Here is a 24222-nt window from a genome sequence, read left to right on the forward strand (position 1 = left end):
GACAGGTAGTACAAAGCGCCCAGATGGGAGATGGAAGGTCACATGCCAAGTCACTGATGAAATTGTTAAATGGAACAAGTTGTGAGAAAATCATTATAATTAATGGATTTCTTGGGGGGAACCTAGAGATCACTTTCTCAGTCCTTTTTCTCTCCCCCCCCCAAAGTTGAGTTCTCCTTGAGAAACTTCATTAAATCTCATTGGGACAAACCCAAGTGAACAAAAGGAACGAGACAGATTCTTTTGTCTAGATCAGTGAAGGACAGATGGGATTAAACCACACTAGACCATGGACTTTGTCTTAAGCTACTTGAGTGAAGGCCTTTTGCATTCTTTTCCCAGGTGTCAACTCAAGAGCTCATTTTAATGTAGACCACCTTCAAGCCCTGTCAGCCAATGGGGTTGAATCACACTCACCAACTAGCTTTGATCAATGCCTAATGACCTGCCTCTGCTGAAAGAGGGTACAAACCTTTGGAAGCTGCCCTGGGAGGTCTTCTGGGTCTCCGGGCTGTTGTGGTTTTCCGGGTCTTCTGAGCTCTTTTGGGCCTCCTGGAGGCCACATGCTGCCTCTGTCTCTTGGGGCATTTCTCTTGTTTGCACTAACTGGCACGCTGAAGCTCTCTCCCTGCTTTCTCTACCATGCAGCCTGAGACGACGAGAAGTTAAAGGAGACCAGGATCAATGCTTCGCTAGTCTAATTTTTTGTTTGTTTGTTTTTCTGGAAGGCGAAATCCCAGAACTGATCCAGGGCAGCTCACAGGTTTTCTCTTCTTGTTCTGGTGCTCTGGACAGTTTATGGATAAAGCTGGTGGTCTGATGTATGGAGCAGTTGTTTCCTTTTTGGGTTGTCTATTTTGCACCATCTCTCTCTGCCCCCTTCAGTACCCAGATCATGGCCGGGGCCCTCTGTCTGTGCCCCCCCCCCAGTGCCCAGGTCACAACCCAGGTCCCCTCTGTCTGTTTCCCCCGTGCCCGGGTCCCTTCTGTGCCCCCCAGTGGCCAGGTCTCTTCTGACACCCCCCCCAGTGCCCGGGTCCCTTCTGTGTCCCCCCAGTGCCCAGGTCTTTTCGGCCCCCCCCCAGTGCCCGGGTCCCTTATGTGCCCCCCAGTGCCCAGGTCATAACGCAGGTCCCCTCTGTCTGTCCCCCCCCCCGTGCCCGGGTCCCTTCTGTGCCCCCCAGTGGCCAGGTCTCCTCTGTTTCTCCTCCTCCCCAGTGCCCGGGTCCCTTCTGTGCTCCCCCGTGCCCGGGTCTCGGCTGGAGTTGCCTCCCTCCTCTCGGTCCCTACTCAAAGCCCCGCCCTGCGCCTGCTCTTCTGTCCTAGTTCAGTTGGGGGCGTGGCCTAAGTCGGGGGCGGGCCCCTTGAAGGAGGCCTATCCAGTCCTCATTGGCTGAAACTTCCCGTTTTCTCCCCGCCCCCTTAAGCCTCAAGCAAGGAAAGGCGTATCTGGATGGGACGGCAGAGGGCGGGGGAGAATGAGCTCACTGTCTCACCCCTTATTGGTCCTTCCGGTCGTCATTCCGAGTCCTTTAAAGCGTCGGACGTGGGAGGGGAGCCTCTGGGAGCAGGCCTGGTCCGGAACCTCCCATTGGCCCCTGCGATGGCCACGGGGCGGAGCGTGCGGCGGCGTGCTGACGTTGCACGCGTGCGCTTCCTCGCCACGTCCCTTCCTCCTCTGCTGCCGTCCCTCGCGCGTTGGATTCAGCGCCGGAGGAAGAAGTCGCCGTCAGGTGAGCTAGACTTTGGTGCCGCCATCTTGGGCCAGGCCGGGCCGCGGGAGTGGGGCGAGGGGGTCTGGTGGCGGCGCTTCCGTGCGCCTTCCGGGGGTGGGGGGGGGCGGGTTCTGCGGGGGCCCGAGGCCCGTATCTCATCTACCCCACCCGCGGGCCCGGGTCAACGGCTGCGGCGCGCGCCTCAACGGCGGGGTGACGGCGCGACGGCGCATGCGCGGCGCCTGCCGCCTGGGCGTTTCGGGCTCGGAGGAGTCGTTGCGCATGCGCGGCCGCCGCCCTCCCCGGGCAGTTTGGAACTTGGGGTTCGGAGGCGCGCGGCCGTGGCGGGGACGGTGCCGTGGGAGCGAGGCTGGCCTCGGTGCGCAGGCGCGGAGGCGGGGTGGCGGCCCGCCGGCCCATCGCCTCCGGAAGCCCAGCCCCGCCGCCCGTTCTTGGTCTGGGGCTCCCGGGCTGGGTGGGCGGGCCGGGGCAGCCCCCGCGCCCCCGCCTCACCTCCGCCCTCTCCCCGCAGTGAGAAGCGGGCCGCCGTCCCGGGCCCCCCACGGCCAGCCCGAGGTCCGAATGGCTGCCAATGTGGGTGACCAGCGCAGTGCCGAGTGGTGAGCGGCGGGGGATGGCGGGGCGGGGCGGGGCCCGGGGGCGGGGCGGGGCGGGGGGCCGGCCCGCAGGCCCCTCGGCTCTAAATTCCACCGGTCTGTGAGGTCATCCCTTGTCTCGGCAGGGCGGCGCAGTACAGCCTGGGGAGCGGGCCGGTCCGGGACAGCGGCATGGACGCGCCCATGCACGAGAACCCCGAGTGGGAGAAGGCTCGCCAGGCCCTGGCCAGCATCAGCAAGGCCAGCGCCACGGGCAGCTCGGCCAAGAACAGCAGCAATGGCCAGGTGGCCGCCGCCCAGGTGAGCCTCCCTTTGCTCCCCCGGGGCGGGGCTGGGGTCGGGACTCTTAGGTGGGGGGAGGGGAGGGGAGGCGAGGGGAGGGGCCTGTGGAATAGAGGGGTCTCTCCTAGGGCTTAGTTATGGGGGGTGGGGGGGGATAGATCTGCCCTGGGAAAGCTTCCAGGCTGAGAGGGAGACCCGACATTTGGAGGCGATGGGGACGTAACCTCTGACCTTTCTACTTGATACTAAAGAGCATGAGGCCAGGTGGCTGGAGTGGAATCATTCTCGCCCCTTCCCCTCTTTTCCCCAAGTGTATTTCGGAGCACCTGGGAGGAGGGTGTGTGTCTGTATCCCTCACTCTGTGCCCTGCCCCCCCACCTGTGTCCCTTCAGTATGTGGCTCAGGCCGACGCCGCCGCGCTCCAGCAGCAGCAGTATTACCAGTGGTACCAGCAGTACAACTACGCCTACCCCTACAATTACTATTACCCTATGGTGAGTGCCGGGGGCTGGAGGGAGGGGACCAAAGTGGAGTCTGTGCTGGTATCCCCACTGACCCCTGGCCTGTCTCCTAGAACATGTACCAAAGCTATGGCTCCCCAGGCCAGTACAGCCTGACCACCAGCTATGCGACAGCCGCACCGCAGCAGGCAGCGACCCCTGGGCAGCACCAGGGAGCCCTCACCCAGGTAAAAAGCCTTGCTTCCCAGGAGCCCGAGGGCTGAGGCCTCTGTTAAGAATTTGGGCTCTGGGCTGGGATCAGGCAGGAGGTCATAGATTCCTTGCTGGAACTATTTTAATTCAAACCCCTCATTTTCCAGATAGGGAGACTGAAGCCCGTGGAGATGGAATTACTTTTCTAAGGTTGCAGAGCTAACGAGGGCAGAACCCTGATTCTTCTACTTATCCAGCACTCTTTCCACTTAGTTACGCTGAGGCTCACCTTCCCTAGCAAAAGAGATGCCTAGTCTCTGTTACTCAGCTTTGACTGCTGTCTCCTCAGGATTTTAATGGGCTCCAGAGACCCAAGTAGTCCCAGAGCCAAAGAATGCAGGGGCTTGTAGGTCCCTGGATCACATGGCCTGATGGAAAGAGGCCTGGGCTCAGGGCCAGGAGGCCTGACTTGGAGCCTGGCCTCCGGCATTGAGCGGTGCGTGCTCCTGTGGGTGAAGTGTTCAAGGGCTTTCAGTAGGCTTCCCTCTGTGTAAAAAGAGGGGGTTGGTCTGGCTGGACTCTAGTCACTCTTGTGGGACTGAAAGCAAGTGACATTTCTGACCCAGAGCTTCCTTATTGATGAAATGGGAATCCTCCTTGCACTAGCTCAGAGCGTGTCATAAAGAGAGCTCTTGTGCAAATCTGGAGGTGCTCCACTGATTTGGGGTTCTAGATACCCATCTCCAAAGGGCTCTGCAGAGTCTCTGGCCTCTGGTCGCTCAGCTGAAATCAGTGACCTCTGAGGACCATTCCTGCTTTGGTTTCTGAAACTGGCTATTGCCTTCACTTGTGGCTCTTCCCTACCCCTCACTTCCACTGTCAGCATCAGGGGTTCTTTCTCAACCATGGAGACATTTCAGGTGCTTCAAAATTGAACAGGCAAAAAAATGACATTTATTTTCAATAATTTCATATGAGAATGTAGCATTTTCATCAGTTAAGGATTTATAAACAAGCGAACAAAAAACCCAACAATCTTCTGAGAAAGGGGTCCATAGACTTCAGCAGGCTGTCAGTGGGGTCCATAAGTACTTCTTCCTGTCCTGTCTTCCCCTACCCCCAAGCCATGTTTGGAACAGTTGGGATCAAACTCAAATAGAAACAGATCTGTGCAGGTCACATACTGGTGTAGAAAACAAAGCAAATTAATACAATGGCATATATGTTGTGTTAAACCTTTCCCAATGACCTTGTTTATTTCAGGCCGCACTCGCGAGTTTTGCGGGCTAAGCGACTGAAGCCAAGAGTTTGATGTCTGGTTTAGAGCATGGCTTTGGCTCTTTTGGCCTTCCCTGTAGTGACCACATGTCTTATCTTGCTAGCCTCCAGTTCCTGGCATGGAAGAAACGATGTCCTACCCGACCCCTCCTCAGCAGTTACCAGCAGCCCAGCCCCCTCAGCCACCCCCACCTCCCCAACACACCGGACACACATTAGGGAGTGGGGCTCAGCCTGGGGCCTCCTCAGCTCAGCATGGGCAAGCTAGCCCAGTCACCAATCAGGCCTATGGGCAGCACAGTTACTCAGAGCCTCCCAAGCCCAAGAAAGGACAGCAGCTGTGGAACCGTATGAAACGTAAGTTTCTGGGAGCTTGTTCTCAGACCAGTTTGGGCTGAGAAACCCATGATGTGGTCACACAGTTTCAGGAATAGGCAACCTCTGCCTATGGGAACCCTAAGGGTGAAGGTCAAACCCCTGCAATCTGCTCTGGGCCCCTCCTGGAATTGCCTCCCTTATGAACCAGGGCCTTGGCTTGCCCTTCTAGCCCTTCTAGTGACTCAGCATAATGGTGCAGCCTCATCCACTCTCCTTCCCCCATCTCGGGGGGAGTCCTGGCGCTGTGCCCAGGAGAAAGGGCTACCTTGGCCCTTACTGTTGTGTCTCCCACCTTTCCAGAAGCCCCAGGGGCCGGCAGTGTCAAGTTCAACATCCAGAAGCGGCCCTTTGTGGTCACCAGCCAGAACTTCAGCACTAACTCTGAGGGACAACACGGCAGCTTTGGGACCCAGTCCAGTACGGAGAAACCACAGAGCCACAGGTGACGTCTTTGCCCAGCTCCCAAACCAAAGCCTACTCTTTGTAGCCCATCACCTTCTTCCTGGGAGTGTCGGGCAGGGTCAGGAGCAAGCTGAGCTTCCTTTACCTATCTTCTTTCCCCTCCCCTCTTCTCCAACAGCATGCCCCCAAACCGGAACTTATCGGGCAAGCCCGAGGACTGGCCCCAAGACATGAAAGAGTATGTCCAGCGCTGCTTCACCGCCTGTGAGTCTGAAGAGGACAAGGACCGGACAGAGAAGCTTCTCAAAGAGGTCCTACAAGCCCGGCTTCAGGACGGCTCAGCCTACACCATCGACTGGAGCCGAGAGCCACTGCCGGGGTCAGTGCCGGGGAGCTCTGGGTCTCATGCACTTGGGCTTCTGTCTTGACTCCCAGCTACTTGGCCCCCTTAAGCTGCTGCTGTGGCCAAGTTCCACAGCAGGGCTCTTCAGAGCAGAGCCCCACAGTATTGTTGTGCGGCAAGAGAGAAGAGGGCGGGCTCCACAGGACTTGGCCCTGGGGGGAGGGGGGGCAGCCACTCATGGTCACTTGCTAACTTGCTGAGGCTGTAGGGGGTGGGTCCCTGTGCCTAGGAGAGCTAAGGTTTAAGGAGGATGACTGCTTTCTTCTCCCTTCAGGCTGAGCCGGGACACTATGACAGAGAGCCCCAAGAAGAAGCGGTGGGAAGCCTCCTCCATCCTTCACCCTGCCCGGGGAATTGGGGGCACACCTCGGGGCGGTGGGACTCAGCCCCAGCGGGGGGCAGGGGGCACTGGGAGTGCTGGCCGGGGGCGTGGCAGCAGCTTCGCCACCAAGTTTGGAAATCGGAATGTGTTCATGAAGGATAACAGCTCCTCCTCAAGCACAGACTCACGATCCCGCTCTTCCTCCCGCTCGCCTTCCCGCCATTTCCGACGAAGGTAATGGGCATGGCTTTGGCTGGGAGATCCAGGTCTGGACCAGATGGGGCCTCGAAGACAAGAAGCCCTGGTCTCGGCTAAAGACCTGATTCCCTCCCCTCCTCATGTTTCCCTGTAGTGACTCGCACTCAGACTCAGACAGCTCCTACTCAGGCAATGAATGTCACCCAGGGGGCCGAAGAAACCCACCCCCCAAAGGCCGGGGTGGCCGGGGAGCTCACATGGACCGGGGCCGAGGGCGTATGCAGCGTGGGAAAAGGTGAGGCCTCTGATTCTTGAGGGGAAGAATTGGTACCAAGGACAAGGGGGCCATCCCTGAGGGCTCTGTGGGGGGAGGAAGAACCAAGACCTGAAGAATGAAGTCGGGAGGCTTAGTGGCCCCTCCCTCCCCTCCATGGTGGCCCTAGCCAGGTGCTGCCCACTGTAGGCAGCCTCCCCAGTCCTCTCAGGCGTGCATCCTCGTCGACGTCTTCCCTGGGATTTGCTCTTGTCTGGTGACCATCTTGGAGGTGTCTGATGGTCCTTCTCTTCTACAGGCACGACCTCATCCCCGCCAAGCGCAGCCGCAAAAAGCCACCAGCAGTCATGGAATGTGAGGACCCAGAACGGGAATTGAAGAAGCAGAAACGGGCTGCTCGCTTCCAGCATGGGCATTCTCGGCGCCTGCGACTGGAGCCTTTGGTGCTACAGATGGGCAGCTTGGATGGCGGGAGCACTGACCCTGACTGGAATGAGCTTAAGATTGTGGGAACCTGCCCAGACATCACCAAACACTACCTCCGGCTTACCTGTGCACCAGACCCCTCCACCGTGAGGCCTGTGGCTGTAAGTGGGATTCTCGGGGTCCTTGGCCTTTACGTGGGTGATGTGAGGGAAGATTCTTGTGTGGAATGGCCCAGTGCAGCCTCTTCCACAATGCACACAGCCCAATTGAGCAGCCTGAGTTAGACTCAGCCGTGATGCTGAGGCCTGATTGTTTTTCCCGTTCTTCCATGATTTCCCACGATTCTCTTCTTATTGTGGGTGCCCTCCAGGCCTGCCTTTGAATCCCCTGTGTAATTGGGGACCACTGGGGGGGGCTTACCCTGCTGTCTTTTCCTCGTGCCTGAGCCCAGAATTGTGTCCTTCCAGGTTTTGAAGAAGTCGCTGTCCATGGTGAAGTCTCACTGGAAGGAGAAGCAGGACTATGCTTTTGCCTGTGAACAGATGAAGTCCATACGCCAGGACCTGACTGTGAGTTCTGGGGGCCAGCCCAGGCAGGGGGCCAGAGGCCCAGTGGGAGGGGAGCTGGAGGCGTCATGTCTAGAACGTGTCCTTCCTTCCTCAGGTACAAGGCGTACGGACAGAGTTTACTGTGGAGGTGTATGAAACACACGCGCGAATTGCCCTGGAGAAGGTGAGGGAGGCCTGAGGTAGAGCTGGTCCCTTGTTGCCCCTTAGCCCCAGATGTCTACTTGCTGCCCCCGTCTTTGCATCTCCTCATCCTCAAGCTTGTCCGCTCGCCTACCTCGCCATGGCACCACCATTCCCCCCAACCCTTGTCCACCTTAGTCCCTGGCAGTGCCCTCCCTTCTCAATGAGCCTCAGTCCTGGAGACATTTTTGGTCTCTTTTATGATTGCTGGTGCCTCATCTGCCCTCTGTGTTCTTCAGGGTGACCACGAAGAGTTTAACCAATGCCAGACGCAGCTGAAGTCACTGTATGCGGAGAACCTGCCAGGCAATGTCGGAGAGTTCACTGCTTATCGCATCCTCTACTACATCTTTACCAAGAACTCTGGGGGTGAGCCTGGGGCGTAAGGCGTAGCTGTTGAGGGGAGGAAGGGGAAGGGCAAGGGGCTCTTCTCTCCTAAGAGGTGGGGGCACTCACTCCTCCTCTTCCTCCTGTAGACATCACCACAGAACTGGCCTACTTGACTCGAGAGCTGAAAGCAGACCCCTGTGTGGCCCATGCCCTGGCACTGAGGGCAGCCTGGGCTCTGGGCAACTACCACCGCTTCTTCCAGTTGTACCGGAATGCACCCTGCATGTCAGGCTACCTTGTGGACAAGTTTGCCGATAGGGAACGGAAGGCTGCTCTCAAGGCCATGATCAAAACGTATGTGAGGGCCGCCCAGTCCCCCCACATCCTCATTCCTGTGACCGCCCCCTCCCATCTGCCCGCTCTTCATCTCTCCTCCCTCCGCCCCCATCTGTGGCTCCCTCCCTCTTCACTGGCTGGCCGCCCCATTCCTCTCCCTATCGCATTCTCCCTTCTCTCATCTCTGTCCTGTCTTATTTTTTGTCTTGGCTCATCCTTCATCCTTCCTACCAGCTCCTTTGGCATCTCCTACTTCTATCCTTTTGTCTCTTCCTTTTAGCGCCCTGCTCTTTCCTCCTGTTCCTTCCTAATTCTCCATTCATGTGTCTGTTATACACGATTTCTGAGTCAGTTTGGAAGCATCATTAAGCAGCCGCTGGGCTCTCACAGATAAGGCCCAGGATCTGGTTGGGGGTGTTGTCCCCCAGCCTGAGGGGCTCTTGGGAGAGACTCTCAGAACTTGAGAAAGAAGGTCCTCATGAACCACCTAGCCCAACCCAGAGCTCAAAGGAATCCCCTTCATGATGTCCCTGAAATTTGGTGATGCTGCGAGAGTGCTGCTGAGAGTGGCGGGTTTTTCCTTCCCGTTTGCCTCAGGTGGCCTCTTGGCAGCCATTGCTGCCCATTGCTTGTAGGCCTCCCTCCTGGGGCGGGGCAGAGCAGAGCAAACTAACCCCTCTTTCCTGGGACGAGCCTTGGAGTACTTGGCAGCTAGCTCTGACGCCCCACTGAGACGTCTATATTTCAGGGCAGACGCCCCTGGTTTGGCTAGTTAGTCCTCAAGGGTCCCCCACCTCGGGCAGCTCTTGAGCTAACTGCCGTCCTCCTTCCAGTGTGGCTCCCAGAAGTGCACACGGGACTCTCCAGGTGGGGGCTGACCAGGGCAGAGGAGAGCAGGTGTAGCCCACGCCTCCTTGTTGCTGGATGTTGTGCTCCAGATGGCATGCGTGGGGCTGGCTCCTGTGTGTCCGAAGGCCGGGAAGGCCCCAGACTGGCTTCACTGTGCAGCTGGTGGGGAGGTGATTGACTTCCCCTGGATCCCCTTGAATCTCATCTTCTAGATTCAGTCCCACTGTCGGCTACTGTGTGACTGCTGCACCCAGATTTGGGGCAGCTGCGCTTGGGTGACTTGGCCATCTCTGCCTTTAATATTCAAGTCATTGGTAGGACGATTAAGCCACAGTTGGGTGGGGTGGAGTGCAGAGCATGTGGGTGTGTCAGAGGGTTAGGGTTCAAATTCCACATCAGAGAATTGGCTTTTCTTGTGACCTTGGGCAAGTCACTAACCCTCCCTGAGCCTCAGCTTCCATAAAAAACAACCGGGAAAGGTTGTACTATAAGGCCACTGACCCCCACGCTCAGTAGAGCCCTCCTGAGTGACACGGCCATCCATTCACGCCTTGTCTTTGGTTCCAGCCAGTTAGCTGTCAGGTGGCATCCTCGTTGGACACACTCTCTTCTAACCCACATTCTTTGTCCAAGTCTTGATAAGCTTCATAGCTCTGTCCACAAAGGAGAGGTCAGTGAGACCCGATTTCTTTGGGGGGAGGCTGGCCCGTGCTCGGTGGTTCTTCAAGACCACCTGTCCCCCCTGGCGTTTGCCAGTGCCTCAGGGTCATCCATCTGCTCTTCCCTCAGCAGATCCATCGACCTTGCTTATGGTACCCAAGGATGTTGTTTCTGGGGAGTGGGGGGCTTGGCCTTCTCAAGGACAGTCATCTCCATCCTGGCTGGCAGTGCCTCTCAGCCAGGTGTCTCTGCTTTCCCCTCTGCCTGACTCCAGGAGAAGTTGAGCCTCTCTCGTGTGTGTCTGTGTCTGTGTGTCTGTGTGTCCATCCCCAGCACTGAACCTCACCCATCTGGATCCTTTCTCAATCCTCTTCTCTAAAACAGCTGTCAGAAGAGCTCCCCTTGTGGGTACCTGTCTGCCTCCCCCCACCACGTTCTGAGCTTTAGTATAGTCTTATACAATTAAGCCCCGGCCTCCTAGTCATCTCTAGGTATTTGTTCTGATGTACGTTCATTACCTTCATTTAAACAGGGCTCGCCAAACTGCAGCCCTCAGGTCTGTGAGAAGACTTGATGTTTTATTTAAAAATGCAAGGAAGGAAATGGGCCGGACACTGTGCCGAGCCCTTTTCAATGATCATTTCATTTGACACTCAGCATTTCCTAGAGGACGCTGCTATTATTTTCCCTGTTCTACACATGGAGAAAACGGAGGCAGAGGTGAAGTGACTTGGCCAGGGGTGCTCTATGCACTGGGACACCCCCTAGGTGCCATGGGGTTAAAGCCCTCATTCAAGCGTAAGGCTTTTATACACATGGACTGAAGAAGTCCCGTGTCATCTGCACAGACTTCTTCAGGCAGCCCCCCCCCCCTTTTCTCTTTGTCTTCAGTCTCCTTAGACCATTGGGTCCTCACCATCCTTCCTTGGACACCTTGGAAACCCCCCCAAACCAGGGTGGCCCATGAGGCTGGTCCTAGCTGCCCTGCAGGGCCCCCTCAGGGAGGTTCTAGTCTGCCCTGAGGACAACTCCTGGGCCAGCAGAGCTGAAGTGATGCTGCCCTACCTCTCCTCCCGGTAACTGCTCTTCCCTTTGGGTGTCAGGCACGTTGAGGTCCCAGTCAGCGCCTTGCCTTGTTCTCTCCAGCTCTGGAGCTTCCCTCCCTGTGCTTTGGGTGTTTGGGTGTAGACAGGTGAGGCCAGTCAGTTACTACTGTGGCTGTCTACACAGATGTCCTCATTGTAGCAGCTCAGGGTCTAGGACTTGGAGCCAGAAGCCTGTGCCTGGGCAGGTTTTCCCTCCTAGCTTTCTGTCTGAAGGAAACCTTCCTGTGTTGTGCCGAAAGCCAGCCAGATGTTCATCAGACAGGCCAGGAACCCCTCTCTCCCCGCTGTTCTGATTGGGGGCGTGCTGTAGGTTTTCCACTGCCAGCCTGCTCAGAAGGAGCCCTGAGGCAGAATTTGGCTGGGAAATGAAATTCTCTTTCTCAACCAAGTCTTCCCATCACCAGCTTACTTCCTAGGAAGACAATTGGACCTGCCCCAGGTTCAGATTGTAGCACTTAGAACTGGGGTGGGGGGGATCTTATAGGAACATCTAGTCTAATGGCCTCCTTTTATTGATGAGACCCGGGACATCAGGGAAGGGAGTACCCAAGGTCCTTCAAAGAGCAGAACTCAAGATTTGAACCCAGATCTTCTGACTTTAAAGCCAGTGCTTCTGGGGCCAGGCAGCCCAGATAGTGCTTGGAGGGCATGCTGCCAAGGCCACAGCTGGGGAGCAGGGCAGGGCTGGCAAAGTGTTTTCCTCCATGGAGCTGCCCTTCCAATCCTAATCTGGGGCCTTCTCGGTGCCCTCGACCTGTGTCAGCTGTTTCTGTTGCTTCCTTGTGAGTGAACGTATGTGGTCTGCACTCTGTAGCTGGCTGCCTGGTTGTTCCTGGTGTGCATGTATGTGTATGTGTGTACACATGTGTGTGCGCGGGAACTCTTCCTCCTGCTCTGTAGGTAGCTTGTTTCTCTTTCCCTGTGTCGTCCTCCCAGCTCCACAGCCAGAGCTGTGCTCCCCTCTCTGGGGGCCGGGAGCCTTGGACTCCTGGTCCCTTAGCTATCTGTTTTTGTCTTTGCCCCCTCACTTTCCCCTACCTCCCTGCACAGGTAAGTGGGGGTGAAGGGGGGTTGGTGGACAGTGGCTTTCCCGTCTTCCCTGGCCCACAATGCTCTGGTGGGGAGGTCATTCTGAGGGGCTCGTCTGAGCTCACATCCCTGGCCTTGGATGCATTGGGTCCCTCAGCTGGGACGGGGGGAGGGGGTTGGGTGATGACTACCAATTTCTGGGGGTCCCTGGGCCCCATCTCTTCCCCCCACCCTTCATCCATGTCTCCTCTTGTCTCCATAGCTTCCGCCCGGCGCTGCCCGTCTCCTTCGTGCAGGGGGAGCTGGCCTTCGAGGGCGAGGCCGCCTGCCGAGCCTTTCTGGCCCCCTTGGGCCTGGGCTACGTGGGGCCCGACAACACCAGCATCGACTGCCGGCTCAGCGTGGCGCAGCTGCCCACCTTCTGAGCACCTGCAGGGGGCGGGTTGGGGCTGGGGCCTTGGCCGCCTGCCAGGGTCATGGGGGATTAGGAAGGACAAGAAGAGGCTGGTGGAGGTCTTCCCCCAACACACACGCTTCCCCCCCCCCATCAGCGTTTACTGGTTTAAACTGGTTTCTTTGAGCCACAGACTGGGATGTACAAATAGGAGGGGCCTGGCCGGAGCCTCCTCTCTCCCCGCCTTTGACACCCCAGGGATTTTGTACAGAGAATTTTTCTACATTTTTATTTTCTTGAGTGGGCCTCGGGTGGGGAGTGGGGAGGGTTTGGAGAGTGGGTGGTGGGCTGTGGGTCTATAGATCTGTCTGCCCTGATCTCACCCTCCCCCACTAACACTCTCTCAGTGTTTTCTCTCTTTCTCTCCTGAGCTCGTCCCAGGCGCCCGGCCGGTGCCCCATGCCCCCCCACGCAGGAGGGGGCTGGGGGGAAGAAGGAAGAGGGGGTGTCTTCAGCCAGCCCTGGGGGGGACGACGACCTTCTCCCCCATCCTCCACCCTGCTCTCACCCCCCACCTTGAAGAGACTCTTGCTGCCCCTTCCCCAGAAGGGGGGGGGCTTCATTTTGTCTGGGGCTGGGGGGAGTTGCTTCAGACTGTACACCTACCCCCCCCCCACCCTGAAACGCTGCTGCAGCCAAGAGGACGTCACCACGAATGTCAAGTCACCGCCGTGGGAGCCGCCGGGACCACAAGTCTGATGCATCTCAAGTTGTATTAAGTTGTCTCCATGTCTTACCCCATCCCCCCTTTTCCTCCCTTCCCAGTGTCTGTTTTGATTTCTTTCCCCTTCCCCCCCCCCCCTCTTTTCCCTTCCCCTTCTGGTTCTGCACAGGTAAAAAGGTCATCCCTCCTTTCCCCCCTTCTTCTTGCCTCCATGGGTCACCAGGTCGCATCATTTCTTCCTTTGATATTTTATTTTTTAAATTATTTTCCCCTCCCCCTTTCTTTTCAACCCCCTTCTCCCCCTCCCTTTTCTACCATGTAACTCAATAATGTGCAATGAGATCGAAAACAGCTGGACTGTCAGGCTGCCTCTCTTTTCCAGATGTTCCTGTCCCCCCTCCCCCTCCCCCTTCCTCCCCACCATCCCTCCCCACCTCCCTCCTTCCCTCCCTCCCTCCTTCCCTGCAACCCAGGAGTGCTGAGCACGGTTTGGAAAAAATAAGAGAAAGTTAATTAAAGAAAAAAAGAGAGAGAGAGAGAATGAACTCTAAGGCTTCTGAGTGTGCTTTCTTTGCCCCCTCCTCTTGGTGTTCCCCAGGCCCCTCTAGGATAGCTGGCTGCCTCAAGGTGTGCTGGGTAAGGCCAGCTGAGAGCTGAGCGCCTCGGGCTGGGGGCGGGGACTGAGGGGGATCTGGGCCAATGGGGAGTAGCGGCCCCCAGTTCCTTGCAGCCCACCTACAGAGCACAACTGAAACCCGTCCACGACTTGGCTGCCCAGCCTTGTTCCGCCCTGGGCCTCCGGCAGGAACAAGCGCCCAGGGCTTCCCCTTGGCAGTTTGGCCAAAGTGAGGTGAGGACCCAGCTCCTGGCTTGTGGGCTCCAGAACCTGAAGCCCTTCAGCCTTCAACTCCTGCGCCAAGGCATGAGCCAAGCCCTCGAGGCCAGGGCTTGGGACAGAGTAGATGATTCTGTGGTCTAAACAAGCCAAGTTCTGGAAATGAACGGCCGCTGGGTAGTGGAAGTTGGGGGCCCAGACTAAGCGTCTCAGTGCCCCCGCAGCCGCAGCCAACTCCCCGGGGCCTGCCAGGCGCAGCAAGACCAAAGTAAGGTGGAGGGCATCGAGACCCACCAGGCTGCTGCCCGTGGAGGGCTCTGCGGCTAGCAGGCGAGCCTGGGCGCTGGCCACGGCCTCCCGAAGCTCCCGGTCAGTTATCATTAGGGCCACGAAATGCGTGGGCCGGGGTCCCTGGCGGCCTTCCGCGTCGCGCGTGGTCTCTAGCTCTGGCCCCGCGCTGCCGTCGGGGGTCCCTCCCCCAGTCTGGGAGCTGCTGCTCGGCCAGAGGTCCGTCCCGGGCCGACTGGCCGCTCCCGCCTCTCCGGGCCCGTCATCCTCTTCGGGGCCGCCGGGCCCCTCGTCGCCCGGGGCGCCGGCCGCGGCGAGTCCGTCCAGGATGGTGGTCCCGCGGCCCGCTGCCGAGCCGAAGACGAGGTCGGTGCGGGAGGCGCGGTCCCACACGAGGCGGCCGCGGTGTCGGAAGTAGCGGATGCGGTGCTGGGGCACGGCCAGCACCCCGGGGCCGAGCGCGGCCAGCTCCAGGTCCCAGCAGAAGGCGGTGAAGGGCTCCTCCTGCACCCCGAGGAAGCGGTCCAGGTAGCCCACGGAGAAATCGGCAGGGTCCAGGTGAGGGTCCCAGCGGATGCGGTCGATCACCGCCTGGGCGGTCTTCATGGAGGGCTTCTTACCCTCGGGCTCCGACTGCGGCCCGGGCTGAGCCTCGGCCCCGGCCCCGGCCCCGGCCCCGGCTCCGGCTCCGGGGTGGGGGAGCCGGCAGCGTGCCCCGAAGTGGCAGCGCCCCTCCAGGTAGAACCGGCAGATGGGCGCCGGGGCCCCAGCCTCCTCCATGCCGCCGCGCCCTGGGCAAAGGGCTTGCCCCTGGGACCCTAGTATGCCTTCTGCTCTTCCGGCCTCGCCGGTCACGCCCCTCGGGAGTCAGGCTACGGGGTGAGGCTCTTAAAGGGACTCACTCAAAGGAGTTCGGAGCCTACGACCCAGCCCCAGGCGGGGGGGGGGGGTGCTTTTCTTCTCTGCCCAAGAGGGTTATTTATCCTGCCCCTCCCCCAAGAAAGGTGTGTCGTAAAGCCCTCCCCGAGAGAACACCAGAAGTTGTTACTGTCACCATGGGCCTGGAAAAGACCTAAAAGGGAAACTGAGGCCGAGAAGGAGCCCAAACACAAGCACCCTCTCTCCCACCCTAACGGGGCTGAGCAAGAGCTGAGACCATAATCCATGTGCCTGTCAGAAACACTGACGCCCAAGCGAGCTGAAATGAATGATGAATATTTCTTTTATATAAAGATTTGGGAGGGGAGGGGGTGGCTGGGAAGGGATGGGGAGAAGGAAGGGTGCTATACAGAGGGCATCGTATAAAAACTTTTGGTACAAGGCAGGGCCAAGGTTCAGGCCCTTGGCTTGGGGGACACGGCCAGCTTCTCGGTGGCCCCTCTACAGACCGATAACTTCATCCAGGTCCTCCTCGGAGCCGAAGCCCGGCTGGGAGGTCCTCAGCCCACCGTTGGAGGCACTCGGGGCAGCCCCTGCATCTGCTAGGGCCCCGCGATCCATCACCCCTAGCACCTCCTCTAGGAGAGAGGGCCCCAGATCCAGGCAGAAGGACAGAAAAGGGTCTCCAACAGTCGACCGGGGCTCAGGCTGGCTTTCAGAGGGCCGTGGGGGCTGGGGAGCAGTAGGGGGTGGTAGGGCTGGGCGCGCTGGGGATGGAGCAGCGGAGGGGGCTGGAGAGGGACCTGGGGAGGGGCCAGGAGACGGAGTGGGGGCCCCGGCCCCGCCCCCGCCGCCGCCGTGGCGGCTTAGGAAGGACGTGTCCCCGAAGGCATCGCCCCCACGTCCCACATGCATGGTGTGCCGAAAGTCACCCAGTGGGGCTGAGATGGCATCTCGATCCAGACGCTTTTTGGGCACGGCTGGGCCCAGCTGTTTCAGGATGGGCATCTGGGAGGAGAGGAGAGGCTCAGGTCAGCACTTGGAGGGGTTGGGAGGTACGGGAAAGAAGCTTTCCCTAATATTCGAAAAGGCCCCCTTCTCTCCTGGGCCAGGCTTCCCGGACACCCGGGACCGTGAGACCTCCCCTACTCATCTCCAATAGGAGAACTGAACGGTCCCCCAGGAGGGTCTGGCTTCTCCGGGAGGCCCGCCCCCCAGCCAGAGGCTGGGGCCGCTTCTCTCCTTCCTCCAGCTGGATCACCTCAGTACCCTCCTCCTTCTCCACGTGTCCCTGGGTCACCCCCTCCCCCTACAAACATCCCAGTCCCTCCCAGGCGGAAATCACACCCACCTGGATCTCGCTGGACTGGTTCTCGGTTCCAGGGGAGGGTTGGGGGGTGGGGAACCTATGCTAGCCCGAGCACCCCAGGCTACCCCCCCACCCCTCACCCACGTGGCTTCTTTGCCCTGGGGCTGGGCCCACCCATCCCACTTGTCCCCCTTACTCTTTACGGGGATCCTTGGGCCCCGGGAGGGTCCTCAGTCCTGGCCAGCTCCGCTGTGCTGGGGCTGGGCCCCCTTGAATCCGACACCAGTTCCTCGTCAAGCACTCCCTCCTTTCACCTGGCAAAAAGAGAGCCAGGGGGAGCCTCAGGGACCCAGGCGTCTGAGCCCCCGGCCCTTGCTCCACTCAGGGACCCTGGCATCCAGCCCGCCAGCCGCCACCCCCTCAGGGATACGGGCATCCGAGTCCCAGCCTACCTGGCTAGGCCCAACAGAAGATCAGCCCCAGTTTGAGGGGGCCATGCCAAGAAGAGGCGAGCGCGGGAGCCCGATGATCCGGAGCCGACGCCCAGTCTGGCCCCTCTCGGGGTTGGGAGGGTTAAGTCCCTGGCCCCTCCTCCCCATCCCTCCCTCAGTCAGCCCCAAAAGTTTGGCTCTGGGATTTAAAGGGCCAGCTGTCCAGGAATTCCCCCCAGGGTGCTGGACCGCCCTCCGATTAGGGAGAAGGGCAAGGGGGAGGAGGCTGGAATTTCTCTCGGGGCTTCGGAGCTAAAGGAGGCTTTGAGCTGCTGGAGAAGATGCCTCCGAGCCCCTTGGACGTGCCCCTCCCCCTGTGCCCCCCCTGCTCCGCTTCCTGGCCTGGAATTTCCTGGAGCTTGAGTTGGGAAGAGTAATGTCTTCCAGATTCAGCTGATGGGGGGTGGGGGTGCTACTAGACCGGATGGAGTGGGAGGAAGAGGAGGAGAGACCTGGAGTCCGAGGAGGGACCAGCGAGGGGCCTTCCAGGGCCAGGAGCCCAGCTCTCGCCAGCCCTCTGAGGAGCCCTGGAGAACGAGGGACAGCAGTCAGTCCCGAGAGCCCTCCCCTCCCCCTTCCGCTTCCATCCTTTTCTCCAGGAAGTCCCTCTGCTTCCCTGGGGAGCTAGCCCATGCGTCCTCTCCATACCAAGAGCTCCAAGCTCTGCCCCATCACTCACTCACTCATTACTGAGATGATCCCTAGACAAGTCACTCTTCTTCTTAAGCTCAGCACCCTTCTTTGTGAATAGAGGGGTCTCCAGTGTCTTTTCCAGCACTCCTTCCTTTCGGTCTATCTGGGGGCTGGCATAGGGAGCCTCGGGATTGTGGGGGACACAGGGCTCACTCACAGGGGCATAAGAGGGAATGAGGAGCCAGAACTGGGGGGTGTGGGGGGGTGCGAGAGCTCTTCTGGGCTGTCCTCTCCCCAGGACCACCAGAGGGCAGCAGATCCCGGGGTCAAGTATGGCGGACACACTGGTCAGAGGCTAGACTCAGGGATTCCAGATTCTCCCAGCGTTTGAGCCAAAGGGAACTTGGTTATCATATGGTCCCATCCCTCCTTCATTTGACAACGAAGAAAGCCCCAGGGGGGAGATACTTAAGGAGCAGAGCCCCAGAACCCCAGGGCTTGCTCATTGGAGCTCCCAGGCTACGTATCCCCCATTTGACAGAGGAGATGAGTGAAGCCCAGGGAAGATGGCATCTGGCACCCACAGCTTGCTTCCTCTGCCCTCCATGCTGGGCCTAGATCTTGCACCATGGGCCGATGGGACCCCCCCCACCCCCACCCCAGCCTTGAATGATGAGTGTTAATGAAGGGTCTCTTTCGAGCCAGGCCTGGTGCCAGGGATACAAAACAAGAGGGAGGAAAGGCCTAGGGACCAAAAGTCCTTTCTGGCTCCTGGTCACTACCTGGGAAGCCGTCTCAGTTTCCTCATTTGTAAGACAAGAGATGTGCCCTCTCCCTCCTGCCTAGGCCAGAGAATGGGAGCAATTGTAGTCCGACCCTCCTCTCAGGCATGCTGGCTGGGGGAGGGGAGAGCTAGGCAGAGAGAAGGAGGAGGGCCCTGGCCTTTGAACCTAGAGATCTGGAGCCAGGGCCAGGGCCAGGAGGGCTGCTTGGAGGAGGGGGGCGGTGCTGAAGGATGGGGAAAGGGTGCAGCTCTGGGCTAGATGTCCCAGAAAGCTGGTGCCTCTTTGGAGAACTCTGAAGCAAAGAGTAGGGTGGTCGCAGTGGCTGAACTGGGAGGAAGCACAGGAAAGAGGCCGGAGGGAAGGGGGTGCCTCGGTCGGGGCCCAGAAGAGGGGGGAGGGACTCTATGACTTTCCCCTCTCTAGGCCTAAGTTTCTCCTTTGGGAGAACAGGGGCGTGCGGGCATCGTCCTCTAAGCCCCGAGTTAGCATTGACTTGGGAGTTCCATTGAGGTGTTAGGTGGTGGCTCCTGCGGGAATAGCAGTGCTTCTATTTGGGGCTGACAAGCTGTCCTGAGTCCCTAGTCCTTGAGGAGGCCTCTTAGCCAGACACGGACGGACGAACGGATGGATGCACAGACACAGGGGCTTACCAACTTGTCTCTGTACTTTATGAAGCTGGGACCATGGCCAGCTCCTTGGACCTAAGGGACTCAGACACTCCCTCTTCCTCTGCCCTGTAGGACTCCCTGAGGCAGCTTCCCCTACCTCCTGCCCCTAGACCAGTCTCTGTGGATCACCTGCAAGAGTCCAGCATCATTAGGGAGACAATCCCTTCACCTGCGGAGCTATTGGACCCTGGGCCTGGAAAAGGGGCCCGGCATGTGTGTGGAATTCTCCCCTCCAGGCTAGCCAGGCTTCAGCCAGCAGTCCTCCTAAAGCAGCCACCACCAATCCAGCCAGGACCAATTGGACAAGGTTGGACACAGTATAATCCTGGGAAGTGGGATCTGTGGGGAGAAGGCTGTTACTGGCTGGGTACAGAAGGCTGTAGTCTCTGAGACATGGGAGAGGATCTCTGCCTTGGGGAGGGGGTCCCCCCTTTACCTCAAGAAACTGGCTGGGGCTCCCATTGAGACAGCCGGTTCAAAGGGGCTTCTGTCTTGGAAGTCAGTGTCTCAGCCCCCAAGACTTGCTCCTCCCAGTTCCCTGAGCATGGGGCCCTGAGTCCGAAGGGAGGCAGGGATAGGGAAATGTGAAGGTCCCTCCCTACCCCACCCCCACCCCGGAGTTGGGAAGCCTGGCTAGCTTACCGCTTGGGATGTCCACCTTCTTAGGAGAAAGGTAGGGAGATACAGGAGCTCCTGGGAATGGGGAAGAGAGGAGGGTGAGGGTTAGGGGCTGCTCAACCTCACTGTGTCTGCCCCAAGCCCTTCCCCACCCACAGCCTGTTCCTTCTGTGGTGCTCAGAGGGAAACCCAAAGCTCAGTTTAGAAGGATTCCCTAAGTCCAATCCCCTTATTTATTTATTTTAGTGAGGCAATTGGGGTTAAGTGACTTGCCCAGGGTCACACAGCTAGTAAGTGTTAAGTGTCTGAGGCCGTATTTGAACTCAGGTCCTCCTGACTCCAGGGCCGGTGCTCTATCCACTGCACCACCTAGCTGCCCCCCCCCCTATTTTTACAGACGAAGAAATCAAGGCCAGAGAGAGGAAGGATGGAAAGCAGGTCGAACGGCAGAGCGGGACACCCTGACATCAGAGCCCTGCACCAGGATGTCTCTCTCTGGTGCCCCCACCCAGCCCCTTCTCCAAGCCTCTTCACCTTTCTGGGGACAGCCCCAGCCCTGAGTCCCCCAGGGAGGGCAGCTGAGAAAAGCTTAGGCCTGGTCAGTGAGACTCAGCGGGGACAGATGCCCACCTTAGTGAGCCTTGGACCTGGACCTCGGAGGTCCCCTTACTCACCAGCTGGAACATTTGACTCTGTTGGGGAGGGGGCTCGAGGGGTTCCTAGGAATAGGGAAAGTAAAAGATGTCTCCTCTGTCTCACGTCATATCCCCCCCCCTCCTCGCCGCCCAGCTTGTCTTCTCCCTTAGCCCCGCTGACCTGGAGCTGGACGAGACCTCAGAGCAGCCCATGTTTTACAGACATCCCAGGGAAGTTACAGGGGGAGCCACCACATCACCAGACACCAAGTGGCAGAAGCTGAACTCGGACCCAATTTTGATTCCACTCCGACACACTGCCTCTGGATCATTCCAAGTCTATCTGCTCTTAGCTCAGCTCAATTCCACTCATTTCAGTTGGGCTCAAGATGCTACAATGTTCTGAGTGCTCAGGGAGCATGCGAGCTTTGGGGAAGACACATCCTGCTCCCTCTCAGATGCTCTGGGACTGGGATTCTTAAACTTTGTCCACTCCCTACTCGTTTTGGCCCGATGACTTTTTTTTTTGCAGGGCAATGAGGGTTAAGTGACTTGCCCAGAGTCACACGGCTAGTGTCAAGTGTCTGAGGCCGGATTTGAACTCAGGTCCTCCTGAATCCACGGCCAGTGCTTAATGCACTGTGACACCTAGCTGCCCCTTGCCCAATGAATTTTTAAATGACCCTGGGTATATAGGTAAATAAAATGGGTGTACATAAACTTTTATTGTTGCCAAATTTTTTGCAACTCCCACATGCAGTTACGCAGGCCCATATGGGAGCACAAACCACAGTTTAAGAAGCTTTGAGGGGCAGCAAGGTGGCGTAGTGGATAGAGCACCAGCCCTGGAGTCAGGAGTACCTGAGTTCAAATCCAGCCTCAGACACTTAATACACTTACTAGCTGTGTGACCCTGGGCAAGTCACTTAACCCCAATTGCCTCACTTAAAAAAAAAAGAAGAAGAAGCAGCTTTGAGCTAGGATTCCTGTCCCAGATCACCTTCAGACCCCCACTACCGGCTTTCCTGCCTCTCACCTCTGTGGGGGCGGGGACCTGAGCAGCAAGGAGGGGCTTCCTGGGTCTAGGGGGAGATTCCTTGGGGCTGCTGGGCTGGGGGTCCTTTACCTATGACCCTGAGTTCCAAGGCTTCACTGGGGGCTGTCCACAGGTAGGGGAAGTGGCTGTCAAACCCATAGCAGCGGTAGGTGCCTTTGTCGCTGGCAGTCACCGCAGAGATGGGGAAGTGGACAAGAGATCTCCCTTCCTGGGTTCTCCAGATGCCAGCTCTTCCCTCCTTGGCAATTGCAAACATATCAAAGCCAAATTTGGAGCCGCAGGAGAATGACACACTCTCCCCAAAAGACACCTCAGGGCCGGGCAGGACGGAGAAGGAGGGTTTGTCATACAAGTCTGGAAAGGAGATGGGTTGTTATTGGGGAGCCCCCTGCTCCCGCTGAGCTGTCCACCTGTGGGGGTGGGGGCAAGGCTCTGGCTTCCTCTGCCTCCGGCTGGAAGACAGCCCCTCCCCCCAACTCTGGCTCTGCTCCCTGGGAGCCCCCACCGTGGCTCCTGGTGCCTGGGCTGCCAGGCTTCAGGGCTAGGTGGGTCCTGTCAGGATCTCCCCTCACCTGTCACCACCAGCTCCAGCTGGTTGCTGGGCCATGACCAGTCGCTCCCATTTCTATAGGAGCATCTGTACTTGCCCGCAGCGGTGGCTGATGCGCTGCCCAGGGCAAATCGTGCCTGGGCTTCTGGCCCTGGAAGGCCAGGCTGGTCCTTGTAGTCATTGGAGGAGCCCATCTTCTCCAGGCGGTACATGTCAACCCCAGGCAGACCTTGGCACCACAGGATCACATCTGTCCCCCAGGCAACCATGGAGCTCGGCTTTGCCCAGAGGATGGGTTTGGAGAGTGTGGCTGGAAGAGATTTGGAGCCCAGAGCTCTAGGGCTGTCGCATCCTCTTCTCCCTCCCACTCTCCATCACACACAGGAGCCTCTCCTGCCATCTCAGCTCAGTCCAGAGTCCCTGACCCGGGATCGGGGACAGGGCCTGGGGGGGCTGGGGACAAGGGGCACTCACCTATATTTCCTGTGATCCCCAGACTCAGACACAGCCCTGTGGGAGAAGAGCTGGTGAGAGAGACAGGTTTCCCTCTTCCTCGGCATCTCCCAGCCCCCTCCCCACTCAGGCCTGCCCCCCTGGGATCTCCCAGGAGATCCTCTTCTCCATCAGGACCCTCTCCCATTCTCTTGGGTCCCCAGGACTCACCAAAGGAAAGCAGGCTAGGGAGAGCAGAGCCCATGGTCCTGGTCGAGGTCTCCAGGGAGGTAGGAGGGGGAATGGGTCCTTGCCTTCTCACTCCCTAAAGAGGTTCGGCAGAGTGCGGCCCCAAGGGAGGGAGGTCCTAATCATTTGGCCTGCCTTTGGAGGGGGAGCATTTATCTCAGAGTTCCCTGCTTCCTCCTGGGATGACCATCAGCTTCCTCCTCGGATGTGGCGGATGTGGTGACTCTACCCAAGCAGATGGGATGTGGAGCCTCTCCCTCCCCATGTCCTGACTCCTCACAGTCTCTGGAGCTGGGACCTCAGCTCTAAAGCAGGAAGCTGGAGGAATGGTTCTGGTGGGCTGGATGGCCTTGGCAAAGCCTTCTTTGTCCCTGGCCTCAGTTTCCCCCACATGTAATGTCTAAGGTTCCTTTTGTATTTTCCCTTTTTTTAATCCTTCTATTTTTTTATTTAATTTTTAATTTTTCTCAATTACATGTAGTGATACTTTTTTTAGTTTTCTCCCTCCCTTTCCTTCCCTGTCTCGAGGCCAGCAAGCAATTTGATATAGGTTATACATTACTATCGTGTTAAACATATGTCTAAGGTTCCTTTTGGATCTGAAAGTCTGATTATCTTCGCTGGACTCTTTTCTCCCTTTCTTGGGCTCCTGCCCCCACCCCCAACTTCTAAATGGGCCTGCTCTCCTCCTCTTTCCCTCCCCTCCTCACCCCTTCCCTTCACTCCTTTCTTCTCCTCCCTCCTCTCCTCTTCCTTGTAGTCCCTCCCTCCATCTCTCCCCCCTCCCATCTTGCCCTCTCCTAAGGCTTCTTCTCTTCCCTTCACATCTCCAGCCCTTGCTGCCCTCTGACTCATCTCCATATACTTTCTCAGAGAAGGTCCCGTCTGAAATGGGGCTTAGAAGTGTCTTGTTCTGTCTCTTGACACATGGGGCAACTGATGCCCAGCTAGGGAAGCCCATCTCTCACAGTTATCCATTGAGTCAGGGGCAGACTTGGTTGGACCATCACTAGTCTAATCCCAGACAGTAAGGAGAGAGCCCAGGAGGTCCTGGTTGTGGGGGAGAATGGGAGCAGGAAGCTATGTTAGGGAACACCTCATTTTCCCCAAAGGAAACTGAGGCACAGAGAGGTGAAGATACTGGCTTAAAGATGCCCCAGAGAATAAATATAAGGCAAACAGCTGACAATTTTCCCTACTGCCACATCTGCTTCTCTGCCCAACTCTTAGGTAAGACTCTATTCCATCAGACAGACAAAATTTCTCATATGCTTCCTGGGGGCTGAGGGTGGGGAATGGGGCTGAGTGGGCAGTAACCCCTGGGGAGGAACGAGTTTGGAGATGACCTGCTTTCTGCTCTAAGCCTGATCTCAAGGAGGCTGTGTTTGTCCTCCGGCCATTTCTAATCACCACTGGCTCTGGCCTTGTCTGCACTGCACCTTTCTACCCCTGTCTTCTTCCTTTGAGGGACCTGAGGTGAGCTCAGGGACCTCCCATACCTCCACCCCCTCCAGAACTGGCCCCAACCCAGTTCTTCTTTAAGTGGCCCAGGTCAAACATCTGCATAAACCCACCATGCTGGATCCTGAGGCAGGTGCCAACTTGCATCAGGCCAATCATCAGCACTGCCCCTGCCCCTATCTTCCTCCATCCCAAGCAGGCTCATGT

The 24222-nt window shown here is 58.1% G+C and overlaps 4 protein-coding genes across 9 annotated transcripts in view; 1 reads left to right on the forward strand and 3 right to left on the reverse strand.

The window, feature by feature from the left end:
- Positions 1–21593, reverse strand: part of LOC122748363 (leukocyte immunoglobulin-like receptor subfamily A member 2) — a 76047-nt gene extending 54454 nt beyond the window's left edge. Inside the window, exon 1 of the mRNA XM_043994013.1 lies at positions 21393–21593. Coding sequence (XP_043849948.1) covers positions 21393–21579 — 187 coding nt within the window. The 5' untranslated portion in view covers positions 21580–21593. The remainder of the gene's footprint in view (positions 1–21392) is intronic.
- On the forward strand, positions 1629–13665 carry LENG8 (leukocyte receptor cluster member 8). Of its 6 annotated transcripts, none has more exons than XM_043992629.1 (16): positions 1642–1733; positions 2248–2335; positions 2458–2632; positions 2926–3108; positions 3189–3302; positions 4650–4902; positions 5224–5365; positions 5504–5704; positions 6003–6284; positions 6403–6543; positions 6821–7109; positions 7416–7517; positions 7612–7680; positions 7937–8066; positions 8174–8381; positions 12270–13665. In XM_043992629.1, exons 2-16 carry the CDS (start codon positions 2298–2300, stop codon positions 12430–12432), a joined length of 2490 nt encoding a protein of 829 aa, XP_043848564.1. In that variant the 5' UTR covers positions 1642–1733; positions 2248–2297; the 3' UTR covers positions 12433–13665. The 6 variants fall into 6 exon arrangements, with proteins under 6 accessions (XP_043848563.1, XP_043848564.1, XP_043848566.1 ...); XM_043992631.1 differs by having other exon boundaries at positions 3007–3108; XM_043992632.1 differs by having other exon boundaries at positions 9197–12413.
- On the reverse strand, positions 13680–15095 carry LENG9 (leukocyte receptor cluster member 9). The gene has a single exon (XM_043992645.1). It carries the CDS (start codon positions 15026–15028, stop codon positions 13748–13750), a length of 1281 nt encoding a protein of 426 aa, XP_043848580.1. The 5' UTR covers positions 15029–15095; the 3' UTR covers positions 13680–13747.
- Positions 15453–17476, reverse strand: CDC42EP5 (CDC42 effector protein 5). The gene is made up of 3 exons (XM_043992653.1): positions 16889–17476; positions 16633–16750; positions 15453–16135 (listed from the first exon to the last, which is right to left on the reverse strand). The coding sequence occupies exon 3, from the start codon at positions 16133–16135 to the stop codon at positions 15629–15631; it is 507 nt and encodes a 168-aa protein (XP_043848588.1). The 5' UTR covers positions 16633–16750; positions 16889–17476; the 3' UTR covers positions 15453–15628.
- Positions 21594–24222: the final 2629 nt, after the last annotated feature.

This window comes from Dromiciops gliroides, chromosome 3 (genome assembly GCF_019393635.1).
Source record: "Dromiciops gliroides isolate mDroGli1 chromosome 3, mDroGli1.pri, whole genome shotgun sequence".
Classification (NCBI taxonomy): Eukaryota; Metazoa; Chordata; class Mammalia; order Microbiotheria; family Microbiotheriidae; genus Dromiciops; species Dromiciops gliroides.